Raw genomic sequence first — 13318 nt, 5'->3', positions numbered from 1 at the left:
GGTTCAAATCCCTGCTCTGCCAGAGTGCCAATGGGACCTTAATCTCTAAATTCTCTGGCCTTGCTGCATGGGGAGGAGGAATCTATCAAGACAGTAAGGTGCTTGGATATCCCCATAACGGGGCCAGGAAGCAGCTGTTCTGGACGGACAGTGGTTGCCCCCCAGGGGTAGGTGCACTCAGGAAGTGGGGGGATGCACAGCTCTTCCCTGGCTGCAAGGGAGTGCAAGACGACTGGGCACCTGCTCCCTGCGGGGACAGACAGCGCCCCGGGCCAGCTGGAATCAGGGCAGCTTTGTGAAGCAGGTCAGCTAAGGGATCTCTTGGGTGGTGCCTCTACCAGCCCCCGGGCTACTCACACAGCAAGGTGCTACTTGAACCCAGTCACTGCAGCCAATAAACCCTGGGAACTGAATCCAACCCCAGCCCACCTGGAGCTTCCTGCGCACGTGCCCCTGGGTGCGATTCTCCCATCACTGCTTAGGCTCCGGGCCCTGCTTCTCCCGCCTGACCCCTCATGTCACCATTCGCCCCGCACGCAAGGGGTGTCAAACGCTGCGGCTCTGAGCTGAGCGGTGTCACGCCCACTTTGGCCAGGTGCGAAGGACAGCGGGCACAGAGGGGCCGGGTGGGGACAATCACACCTGGAGCTTCTTGCATCCAAACCGGGGCCGGGAAATCCTTCCTGACAGCCTGCTTAGCTCCCTGCATTTCTGGAACACAAGCAGGAGGCTCTGACCAAGGCTGAGCACTGCCACCCTGGGTAAATCCAAAGGGCCTTTGCCGACGAGCTGCAGTCTGTAGGGCTGAGAACCAGCCCTGGAATTGCTACATTAAGTTCTCAGAAAGTGTTTCAAATACATAAAATGCCCACAAAGGGCAAGAAGGCAGAGCAGCCACTTTCTCTCAGGCCCCGAGCAAAGCAACAACAAAAAAAATTACCAAAACAGAGTGTAAGCAATAAAGCAAAATTGATAGGTAGGCCAGCTCTAAGCCCCGCTAACATAAATATTGGTTTTACTCGGTGAATCCCACTCCAGCTTCAAGAGGAGAGCTTCTTCACCCTGCTATTTGATGACGTATTCCTGAATTTCTGAGTTACCCTAGAAATAAATAAAACAGAGCTGGGCTTTGATCCGTGCTATACACACATGCTGGGATTTCGCTAAGTCTGGTGGCTTCCAAAAGGGGGCTCTGGTAATGGTGCAGCTCAGCTCACATGGGGCGTGGTCTGATGCCTGCTGATGTCTGTCTGTCCATCTCAGAGGACGCTGGAAGAGGTGCGCATGGTACTTTATATCTGTAGTCTCAAAGGAAGCAGAGTGTCCTCATCCTCACTTTAGAAACGGGGAAACAACGGCTCTGAGAGGGGAAGTGACTTGACCATGGTCACACTGCAGGGCACTGGCATAGCTGGGAATAAGAACACGGGTCTCCCGGCTGCACTGCACCTCCCGCTAACTGGGCCTGCCCCTGGAGCTGCCGGCTCTCACAGCAGAGGCCTCAGCTCTTTGCAGGTGGGGCGTTGGCCTGGTCTGTGGAAAGAGTCTTTGTTTATCGAGCCAGCTCCCCAAGGTGTTTCCCTCGCGGCTGCCCCCGGAGATTTGTTCTTTTACACAGCTGTGGTCCTGCCTCAGCCAGAGTGCTGAGCCCCGACTCCCTGGCAGGGGGGCGAGCTCACCAGTGTGGGTACGGGCTGCCCAGCCCAGCCCAGCCCAGCCCAAGGGCTGCAATTCACCCGCCTGCAGAGAGCATGCAGCAAGCCCACCACACTGCAGCATGGGGACAGTGGTTTCTCTGAGGCCCGTGAGCAACGGGTCCTGCCTGGACTGCAACAGCTGCTTCTCCCTCGCGACTACTGACAGCTCGCAAGCGGTCGCTGCACCTCAGGTGGGCTCCTCGGCCTCCCCCAGGGTCATCCCCACCCCCTGCATTTCTCCAGCCCCGCAGCCTCTGAACTGGGCAGGGACAGGCCTGGGAGAGACGGTTCAACACGCGTGTCTCACAACCAGCAGCCGGATTAACACAAGGCCCAGCCCCCCCACCTCTGGGCACTGAGGCAGGTTAAGAAATCCGGAGGTGAGGAGCGACCAGCCAGGAGCTCAGATGCGTCCCCAAAACTCGGGCCAAGCTGCTTTGGTCTGACCCACGGGCCGGATGTCTCCCCAGGGCTGTTTGTGTGGCCATCCTGCCTCCAGTCCCAGCCTGGGGGACGAAAAGGGCCTGGGAGGGCTAGAAGCGGGTCAAGCCCCCAGGCAGCGGAGAGCGGGGGTGGGGAGAGACATGAGGATACCACCTTCGGTTCGATAAGCTGTGACGGGGAGAATCAGTCTGAGGCCCCAGAAGGGAAGGAAGGGGAAATGGGGGTTTGATCGCCTGGGATCGGCTCTTCTCCAGTCCAGAGGGATTCCCACGTCCCGACCTGGGTGTACAGTACAGCCAGGGCAGAAGGCAGCTGAGTTTGCAACTCTGGGCCCATCTGTTTTACTGTATTTTACAGAATGGATGAGAAAGAAACCAGCCCAATAGTCCCATTCTTGGAGAATGGAGTATTCACACATTCTGCCCTGTGCGCTCCACGGGTCTTTCCAAAACAACCTATCAGCATTTACAGGAAGTGCATTTAAGACAAGTTCGTTTGCCCAGCCCGGCCCTGCCTCCTCCCTATGTTCCATTCTGAAGCTGCCTGTTTAAACTCCGGTGCTAACAGCTACAGATTCCCCTTCCCCTACATGCACCCCTGGGACACTGGGTTGGTCAGGTGAAGGGGACATTTGTTCAGATCTTGGGGGCTCAGCACCATGGGGTCCCTGGGAACAGAGATCAGTGACTTGCACGGTACATTTTTCTTCCCCTAATATACACGTCCCCCTTCCCCACAGGATCTCTCTCGCTCTCTCTCTCTCATGCCCAGACACACACAATCACTCACAGGATCTCCCTCTGACATCACCGGCAGCTGGAATATTTATATCTCTTTCACCATGATGAATAACAAATTTATACCCAAAAAAAAAAAAAATCCCTCAGTACATCAAAGAGATTCACGTCCCTGAAACAGCAATCCAATTCCATGCTATAGCGTGGCCGCTCTGGCACCCCGGGGTCAAGCATTCATTTCCATATTTTGGGGCAATCGTAACAGTATTTATTAGAGACACTTAGTGTCCGCAGGTGAGATCATAAAAGGTGCCGTACCGTTCATCTAGCCCCGGCCTCTCTGGCTCCCCACAGACATGCACACACCAGTGTCTCTGCCCAGATCCAAATAATAACTAATGAACAGATGAAACCACTCCAGCGTAATTCCACAAGATTTTGGTTTCTTCGTATTCTGCTTTTTTTCTCCCTGACACATGTGAATTTACCTCCCGCCTCCCCTCCCCAGTAATCTTCCGCAGGAGGGTCCCTAATAAGGAGCAGACAAGTTAATCTCAAAATCTGTTTTAACTCTGACACCTACTTCTTAAAATGCAATGCAGAGGCTGGGCCGGCAAGCCACAGTAACACCCAGGCGGAGAGGAAGGAAAAGCTCCTTTTGGGATGATGGATAGCTAACTGATCCCTGCAGCCCTGGATCTTCCAGCTAGCTCAGGCTGTGCCTGTAAAAGATGGAAGGCTGTCGTCTTCCACCGCGCCCAGCCGGTGTGACTGGGGCTGGATGTACACACAGTCCCCCACCCACCCACTTTAAAGGAGTCAGATTTAATCTTAAAGTAATTAAAAGACAGTTGTGAGGTGGTTTGCCTCAAGTTCCATTCTTCATTCTTGCTCCCACCCAGCACTGGTTTTGTTGCTTCTCTCCTGCTCGGTGAATTGCTGCTGAAGACACACACAGCTGCGCATGTATGTGTGTGTGCGTGCGATCAAGGGCTCCTGTACCCAATTCACCAGCCTCCGATGACGTGGATTCGGCTGCTTCCAAGGTCTTAGGAAATTAGAGAAACAATCTCCAGCCCGTTTAAAAAAGAAAACACAGCCCCACCTGTTTCTGACCCATCCCTTTCTCGGGAATGCCGGAATACAAAAATTAAGTGTTCGGACCGATCCCAGTCTGGAATTTAATCCACCGAGACAGCTGCAGTGAGAACTGGAGCAGGAGATGCTAGCAACTTGGGCCCTGAGGGCTCGTAACTGACACACGATGGGGCCTGATTGAAAACCAGAAATCACCAGGATCACGTCACAGCAGTGCTCCGGGGCTCCCTCAGCTACTCAGCAATGTTTGGCCTCAGCAAAACTCCTGCTCCTGCCTTATGTAAAATCCCTTCCAGGCTGCTGCTCTCAGGGTACAGTATTATTATATATTACAACAAATAGAGAGCTTTTCTGCAGTGACAAATAGCACTACATGAGCTAACCTATATATTAGCCTATAAAAATGTCACAAGGGCAAAAATTTAGACTCCGTGTAAAGTATCGAGTTCACAGAACCTCTTTGTCGAAGTTTTCCACTTCTTCTTTCCCTTATTTCATTTATTTATGGGCATTTCCACCGTGGTGTCTGAGCACCACGTGAGATTCAAGGTCCCAGGCCAACATCCACCCTCTGCCAGACCAGTGTGAAGCTGGAGTAAGTTTGCAGATTTACACCAGGAAAACTTTGATGAGGCTGGTTTGCTACTAGCAGGACTCTTTCCGGTCTCTTTCCCAGACAGTGATGGGGTCTGGCAGGCTTTTCATATTGATTCAGCGATAATCTTTCAGTTCCTTCACAGAATTTTAATTGTGGAACAAAGTGACTTTTATAGAAAATCTGTTCTATATTACAGGGCATATTCCATGAGGGATTGTCAGTGACTTTAATGGGAGTTAGGCAGGAAAATTAAAATATGCCCCTATAGGTTCCAAAGGACAAAATCTATTCTGTTCTGTTTGTTTCTCTCTGCAATTGCATCAGAAATAAGAAATGTCAAGCATCCAAACTCTGACGTATCAGAAGTCACACAGGCAACTTCCCAGAACACAGGGCTGCGCCTATAATGCATAAATCACACTTTGCTCTTGTTTAGTAACTTGCATTAGAGAATTTCAGCGCCCTTTACAAAGGTGGGTAAGTGGTCTCCATGTTGTACAGATGAAGAAACTGAGGCACAGGAAAAGACTCAGAGAGCAAGGAAGTGAGAAAGCTGGAAATGGAGCCATGGGGTCACGATTCCCAGTCCTGTGCGCCAGAGCTGCAGAATATTCTCTGACATATTCATTTGCATGATCTTTGCGCCAAAACCAGACGCAAACCGAAGCATTTGGCTGTTCTAACTCCCAGCTTTGAATGATGGGTTTAATAAAATAAAATGAAACCTTTTTATCTTATATTCTGCGCATCCTCCAAGTTACCCACAACCTTGGAGCCATCTGCAAGGTATTCTGGGACGTGTAGTCCCACGCTTGAAGGGGCAGCAGGGGAGGGAGCCATGTTATAGACAGACAACCCTAGGGCCTCATTTCAGGGCCACACATGCCCTGTGAATTGCACTGTGGATAACCCTGACCAAGAGGCAGGCGGTACCAAAGCAAAGGAAAAGACAGATGTGGGCGAGACATTGGGTCCTCTCCTCAATGTGTGTAAGTCCGGGCAGCTTCCTGACTTCAGGGGAGTTACGCTGATTTGCACAAGTTGGGGATCCGGCCCTATCCTGCAATTAACGTTCTGCGCCTGTCTTTCCACCTTTTCGGTTTACCGCAGCCAACCCACTATTTTGTCTGGTTATTTATCAGGGAGAGTAATTATTAATCATCGTTCATTACCGTTAGCCACGTTTCCAAAGCACTCGGCGCCAGGCCATGGAGCAGCAGCGAGAAAAGAATGAAACTGGGTTAACAGCTAAATAAGTAAACGTACGGTGTTCTAATGTCTCTTCCTTGCAACCAACTGGGCTACTTCTCCCCCCTCCAATTTAGAGACCCAGCCACGGCTAGCTGGAGGGGTTACACCCAGCTTTCCCGAGCACACATTTGGGGGCTCCATTACCCTTAATACGTTTCTATTGTGAAGGCTCACTGCTGGCAGCAGCTACAAGAGGAGTGTGTCCTGAAGCGGCGGGGCAGGAGATTCTGACTTTGCTCTCAGACGTCCCCCATTTGAAGGGAGGCGAGAGGGCTCTTTTGTGGGTACCAAGCAGAGGAGTGCAGGGTATTCAGAGGCGCTCTGTCGTCCCATTATTAATGCTCGCAGGCTACACTAATGACACAGGTAAGTTGACAGCATACATCCTAGCCGCCTGTTGGACTGCATCTCATTTGTTCAAACATACTCTCAAAGGTGTCCAATCATTTATCAAATTGAAATGACCGTGTCGCGTTCCAAAGGCCCGGAGCATCCAAATCGCCTCCTCATTTCCTAGCACCCCCTTCCCAAAACTCCACCACCGCACGGGCTGGCAAAAGGGAACTGTTTGCAGGGCAAGTCTCCTTATCCTGCCTGTGCCCAGAAATATGGCATTTCATGATTCTGCCTTTTTTCATTCTCTGCCGTGTCACAGACTCCAATACAAATCTACTAATCCAGCAGGAAATGATGGACTCCAGAAGCCCAACCAATTAAATTTAGACTCATGAAAAGCTCGGTGGCTAGTAAATTATAATTTTTATTAGCTTGAACAATGTTCCCGTAAGAGAAAGTGGAGACTCTCCCATGAATGGCTCTTGTATAATTTATTTAACTTCATGGGCCTTGCCAAAGCCCGGAATATTTTTAGATCTTTCTGTTGTTGGGTTTGGCTTTTTTTTTTAAGCGAGTTTCTGGAGGGGTATTTTTAGACTCATACATGTTATTTTAACAGACTTCTTTGCATTTGGACTTCCATATGTCACACAGCCTCTCCTACAAGGCTGGGCAGGTTTCTAAGAATTGCTGGAGTCAATTTCTTAGGATGCGCTATTTGCACCAAGGCTCTGCCTGCCACTAAATTAGCATCACCCAGCGTGGATAGTCCTATAGAAAAATTCCACTTCTTATAGGAATAATTAGACATGATGGTGTAGCAATTCCCAGTGGAAAAATGCACATTCCAAAATTGAGCTTTAATTTCCCAGTGTGTGTGTTAACCGCAGCTGCCTTGCATAACAATGTATATCTTACAGTTCTTGTGCAAAAGATCAGCCCTGGCAGTTCCTAGCTGTTAGCTGTGCATTGCCTTTGATGTCTCATGCTACTCGTCATTTATAAGTAAAGATGGTTAGAGTCTTTAGAACATGTCTTTGAACAGTAACTCTTTTAGCACCTATTTAATGCTGGTAACTGTGTTGCAAAAACACTCACTGGTGTCATGCAGTTAATGAGGTATTTACTAAAATGTATTTTCTTTTTTAAAAAAGAAGAACACTAAAGGCAGTGGGGGGAAACCCCTTTACAGGGTTTTTCTCACCAGGAAATTACTGGATTTAATGATAGCTAAATCTATATGAAGATCTATTGTTCCTTGCAAGTTTCAGGGCTTGGACGGTGGTGGAGTAAAAGATGGAAGTACTCCACCAGAAATTCTCGGCTTGCAGTCCTTTATGGTCCCTGCTAGAGACGGCTGCCATTCCTGATTACTATTAATCTTTATTAATTAGTATGATGATTATATTTGTGTTCCTAGCTGCAGCAGTTCACAGATTATTTCTTATTGTCAGCCCCATTCAAGCCGAAACGCTGAAACATGCAGCTACCTTGGAGGGGTGGCAGGGGAGAGAGAGACAATGTTTATATTTGGAGGTTTCCCTAAAAGATAAGAATGTCTCTCTTACTAAATAAGAGTCTACAGCAATGTTGAAATTTCAGCAGCTCGAGGCAGCAGGACTGCTAAATAACCCTGCTCCTCTCTCTCTCTCTCTCTCTCTCTCTCTCAACTTTCACAGCTTTGACTTTGGACCATCTGCATTAGAGACAAAAAAAATCTACCACTGCACTAAAAATAACGCTACAAAACATTTTAATTGCACCTTTTGTGACAAGGTTACTATAACAGCACTTTACCATAAAATTTCTACAGCAGGATTATAAAACTCTCAGCACTCCGTTTTAAGAAAAACAATTTGTGAAACATTAAAAGCTAACTCCAAAATCAAGGTCTTTGCAGCTGACTTAAAAAAAAAAAAAAAAAAAAAAAAAAGGACAGTTTGAGGGGAGAGAGGAAAGCTTTCCGCGGGGAGAGAATTCCACAGCAACAGGAGTGTTACAATAAATGCTCGATCAACTATGTATGCCTTCTGGAATTTTGCCTGACTAGAAGAATGACTGGACATAAAAACAAAGTTCATTCTGAGCAGCGCTTTTCTTATTAGAACCAATATACCCCCAATGGATCTGTCTCATTTGGGGGCCTTCCAAGCCGTACATTTCAATTTTTATCCAAATCTCAACCTGAAAATTGAAGGAGTCAAAACAATTCCGTCAGGACAGGTTTTGCTCCTCGTCGTTCCTAAGACATCCCATGTGTGTATGTTTAAAAGCTGAGAGCAGGGGGTTAAGAGACATTAATAACCTTTTTCAGATTAAAAAAAAAACTGGCAAAGCTCCATCCAGTCTAGTCGGTATATTCCTACTCAACGGCCTCTGGTCCTTGTGAGGTCGTTCCCTGTATTATAATTAAATACTCAGTGTCAAGATACCATCAATAATTTATTCTACAGGAATCACCAATTTGCTTACCTGCAAGTTTTCTCATCTCCCCCAAATTCCCCAATGAGACTTAAACACAACGCTGAGGGCTTTAGAAAGAGGGTTTCTCTGCGCTACGTGAGGGACTATGTGCTTGATCCAGTGAAGACTACGTGCGGCTTTGGATCAAACCTTCTCTGAAGCGGGATGGGGAACTGTCTGAACTAGGGGCACTAACCAAGGAGCACAGAAGAAACAAGATTTAAACACAAATCTGACAATTTGCCTTGTTTGTCCAGCTTTATATTTTAAAATAAACCCTGGTGTCATTTGGGAGCATCTGTTTCTGAAAGGCTGAGCTGCAATCAGCATATTGCAATTTTGAAAAAAACAAAGGGGAAGGGAAGAAACAGTAAGAGGAAATACACATTTCATCCAGGGAAAATTCTGCAAACATATGATGTAATTATTTAAAATACGGCACATTTAAGAATAAGTATGTCTAGATCATTGCATTTGTTATTGGCACTTTTTTTCATCTCATCATGCTAAAAGCCCATTAGTAATTATGCAATTTTTGTGTGTCATTTTTTTCTTTTTAGGAAATTTACAGTCTTCTTTTGACTGCGCTCCCAGATGACAATTCTCCATTCTAGTCCATCTCATGCCGTCCTTTTTAATCCACGCACTAATTGTAATCCCATTAAAGCAGATATAATTTTATTAGTATTCACAGTTCATCAAGCTAGCAATAATAACTCTTGCTGCTGAGTTTAAAAAAACTGCAAAACATTTACCCTGATGTTTAAAGCAAACTGTAAACAAACCGAGCTAGCTATATGCTTGTGCAAGACGAGCACTACATCCATCCATCCTTAAATATATCTCATACATATACACAATGCACACACAGCTTCCCACAGCCTTTCTTTCTTGACATTAAAAAACAGCTAACAGATTTCAAATCCAGCAGTCTGTGCAGAAAAACTTTGAGGACAAAAATATATTCACTTGTGGGTTAATACGGAGGCAGCTGAGAGTAGCACATAAGAATTCCACCATTCCCACTTGCAAACACATTTGCAGAGGGAATATGGAGGAAATAAGATTTCTAACTCCAATCTCTCATTTCGCACACAGCAGAAGCTCCCTTTAAAATCCAGTCCACGGTGGATCAACCCTTTGGAAACCTGAGGAGCCCACAATATTCAGAAGCAAAAGCAAAATGTGAGGGCCAAATCCTGAAGCCTCAGTTCCATTTTCCCTTACTCCTCTCTCAGGCCAGTTTCCCACTGAGTGAGGCCTGAGAACAGCACTATAGTGGGGACTGACCCCGGCCCTTTTGATATACATCAGTACTGAAGACAGTGAATACACACCTTACCTCTCCAGAAACCCCGAGCTGCTCATGCATATAATTGACCCGCTGATAGTTTTTTATTGTGTTTTGTTTAATATTAAGCATGTAGCTAGTAGGTACCTGGTAGATTTCCCCTCACCCCTCTCTGGTTGCAGGCTGCTCTGAAGCATTAGTTGATTAAACGGCCACTGCTGATGATCTCCAAAGACCCTATTGCATCTCACTGGGTCTATTTTTCTTGCCACACTTTGTATGCCTTTAGCAGGATACCGGAGGCACTTGTTAAAGCTATTGCATGGCCCTGCAAACCCATTCGCACCCTGACACTTCAGGGCTTTACATAGAAACAGGATTTTCTAGTCCTACACCACCAGCCCTATTAACACAGCCCCGCACACGCCACTGCCCCAATCGGCAAGGCCGCAGCCAGCCCCTCGCTGCTCCCCGCGTCCTGGCACGGAGCAGCCCTTTTGCTCAGCCCCCCGAACGCCTCCTTGTCGTCCCCCCCGAGGTTCCCCGGGCTCTTAGGGCAGCGAGGGCTTTTCGGCGGGGTTCTTTTCCTTTCGCCGCCTCTCGCCTCCAGCCCAGCGGCCGCACAGAACAGCTCCCGCTCGGGGACACAGACCGCTAGCGCCCCGCACGGCAGCGGCCCGGGGGACGGAGCGGGGCAGCCCCCCGCGGAGCTGCGCGCTCCCTCCCGCCGGCCTGGCCGCCGCGCCGCCCGGGGACCCGCGGCTGGCTCCGTGCACCGGCCGCTGGCTGCGGGGGACGGGCGGGGACCCCACTGACCTGTGTGCGCCGCCATGGAGATGGGCGCGGGGAAGAACTTGCCCGGCTGGAAGTGGCCCGGGTGCTGCACGGGGCTGTGGCCGGACGCGGCCAGGCGGCCGGCGCTGCTGCGGTGGCCCACGCTGCCGCGCTCGGCGAGGAGGTGAGGCGGGGGCGCGAACTCGCGGCCCTCCATGCCGGGGCCCGCTGCACGCACCCCGGCGGGCGGGCGAGCGGCGGTGTCTCAGCGGGGCAGCGCTCGTCCTTCAGGGCTCCGGCGGGCTCGGGCCCCGCTTCTGCTCCTGGCGTCCCGGCTCATCCTCTGCGGAGGGGAGAGAGACAGAGCGTGAAACCGGCTGCAGCCCACCTGGGGGACGGGAGAAATCCTCGGCCCTGGCTCCGGGCTGATCACCGAGCCGCGGCGTTGATGGGGGCACGAGAGGGTTTTAAAAATACAGAACCCGCGCAGCGCCCCCCCCCCACCTGGGCAGCGCCCCCCCTTTTAACTGGCACCTTGAGGAGACCAGCCCCCCACCCCAAGGCAGAGCAACATTTTACCCAAAACGTGAATTGCATCTGCGAGGGAGAGACAAAAACCTGCCCCCGGACCTGAAAATCCCCCCGGATCTATGGGCCCCGGGCCGCCTGGGTCAGGCCTTTTGACGGGGCTGGGTTGAAAAAAAAAAACAACAAATAAATAAAATAAAATCTCTCCCCGTTTCTCGGAGAATGTATTTCCCCGAGCCGCCGACTGCCCGGGCAAGCCAGCGCCAGCTCTGCGCGGAGCCGCCCCGCGGGCGCAGGGGACGCTTCCCCCCAACTCTGCCTTCGGGCAGGTCGCGCTGGGCCGTGGCGGGGTCAGTTCTCTGCCGCAGGAGCCGGGCCTGCCTCCCCTACCCTCCGCCCTCGGGGGGAGAGAGAAGTCGCACGATGGGCTCCAGTGGCTCCCCGGGACAGCCCGTGCAAGGAGCAGACCCCAGCGCCCGGCCTGGGAGAGACAGGACGGGGCAGAATTCGTGCCGCTGGCCCCGAAATAAATCTCACCCTCCGGCCACCGCGGTGGCAAACCCTGCCTTCGGTGGGCAAGGCCGGGGCTTTAAATTCTTCTATACACTGTTCCCAGACCAAACAGTTATGTAAGGTGCTTCCTGGGCATTCACTCCGTTTGCACACAAGGCTGTTTGGCTCGGGCCCAGCGCCTGTAACATTAGGCCAAAAGGAGGAGGAGGAGGGCGGGGGGTCTTGCTTCATAAATGTGGGAAAAAAGCGAACGGTCAGGTAGCATCTACGAATTTCCCGAGCTCCCTACTCCCAGCATTTTGCCTGCGTGTATAAATAAATACAAACAAAGCGCCGGCACACCCGGGACCCGAGAGAAGCCTGCAGTGGGTTCTGTTCCTGCCACACCATTCCTGGCCGTTCAAATCCCAGCCCCCCGCCCCAGTCCAGGGCTCCCAGACACTCGTCTTTGCCCAGTCTTCTCCTTCAATCTGTATTGTTTTAACGTTTCATCTCACCTCCAACCAAAGGAGAATAATGGATTCACTACCCTTAATTGTTAACATTCCAGGGGGGAGAAAGGATATTATTTTAACCCGGATCATAACAACAAAGCAATTAAGATGTTTTTCATTTAGCGAATACCCTTTTCAATTGCTATATTTAATGCTTCCAGCCCTACAGTGTCTTATTTGCAGACTACTTTTGTGTTTGATTTAATCTATAACCGAAAACACAATGTATTAAGTGAATACATATTTGCACAGCTGATAAGTATTTTATGTATATATTTAGATGGGGAGCTTTTGCATTGTAAATAAATTCGAACTAACACAATGAGCTCTCTTTGCCTTACAACTTAATACTAAGGGGGGGTGGGTTTTTTCTCCCCCTATTGAGATCATAATCTATCTCTTTTTGCCTAGCGAATATTTCCTACTTTGCAATTACAGGGAATTATTGGAAGGATCCTTCGCTTTGCAAGAATCTTACGGAAGGGGTTTTTTTCTCAGCAGTCAGCCGAAATCACCTAAAAAGCAGCGGAAATGGGTCTGGGTGAGAATACAGGAAAACACCCACTTCAAAGCAATATATAGATATGAAATTCACAGGGGGAAAAATTGCAGCCTGCAAGACAAAGCTCAGTTCGCAGTTTCAGCAGCCTGGCGGGGTGAATGGTTTCACATAGCAACGCGGACGGGAAAGCTTGTTTTGCAGAGGGAAAGATTCCCACTCTCTGATTCATCTCGGGTTCAGATATTTTTAAAATGAATAAAAGGACAGCAATCTGGCCAGGGCCTGGGTGAGCAGGAAAATGTCCCGGGATCAGTTACAGGAAGGGGGGCTGGACACCCCGCCCCGCAGTCCGCTTACGGCTTTGTTTGCACAATGGAATTATTACTCTTATTTGTCAGGATCGTGTCCTGTTTGCAGGCCCGGGTGGAGCGGGCAGCGGAGAAGGGCTGGGGGCCGAGGTGTTACACACCTATATTCCCAGCCGCTGTTCTTCTGCCTGAGACCGGCGGGGGTTCGGTAAATCCCCCCCCCCCCCAGCTTCCAAACATGCCCCAATCTCCAAACCCCATTCATCAAATCCCCTCCCCCACCC

General features: G+C 49.9%; 1 protein-coding gene across 8 annotated transcripts in view; it reads right to left on the bottom strand.

Moving 5' to 3' along the window:
• Nucleotides 1-13318, bottom strand: part of BAHCC1 (BAH domain and coiled-coil containing 1) — a 91491-nt gene that overhangs the window by 63286 nt on the left and 14887 nt on the right. For 7 of the 8 annotated variants that reach the window (XM_037913810.2, XM_037913818.2, XM_043527851.1 and 4 more), the window contains one exon: nt 10732-11032. In XM_037913810.2, the coding sequence (XP_037769738.1) occupies nt 10732-10906 (175 nt within the window). In that variant the 5' untranslated portion in view covers nt 10907-11032. Of the gene's footprint in view, nt 1-10731; nt 11033-11754; nt 11891-13318 lie in introns of those variants that run through there. The other variant, XM_037913812.2, reaches the window with a different exon arrangement.

The sequence above is a fragment of the Chelonia mydas genome, chromosome 14, assembly GCF_015237465.2.
Source record: "Chelonia mydas isolate rCheMyd1 chromosome 14, rCheMyd1.pri.v2, whole genome shotgun sequence".
NCBI classification, from domain to species: domain Eukaryota; kingdom Metazoa; phylum Chordata; order Testudines; family Cheloniidae; genus Chelonia; species Chelonia mydas.
This window is presented reverse-complemented; position numbering and strand designations above follow the sequence as displayed.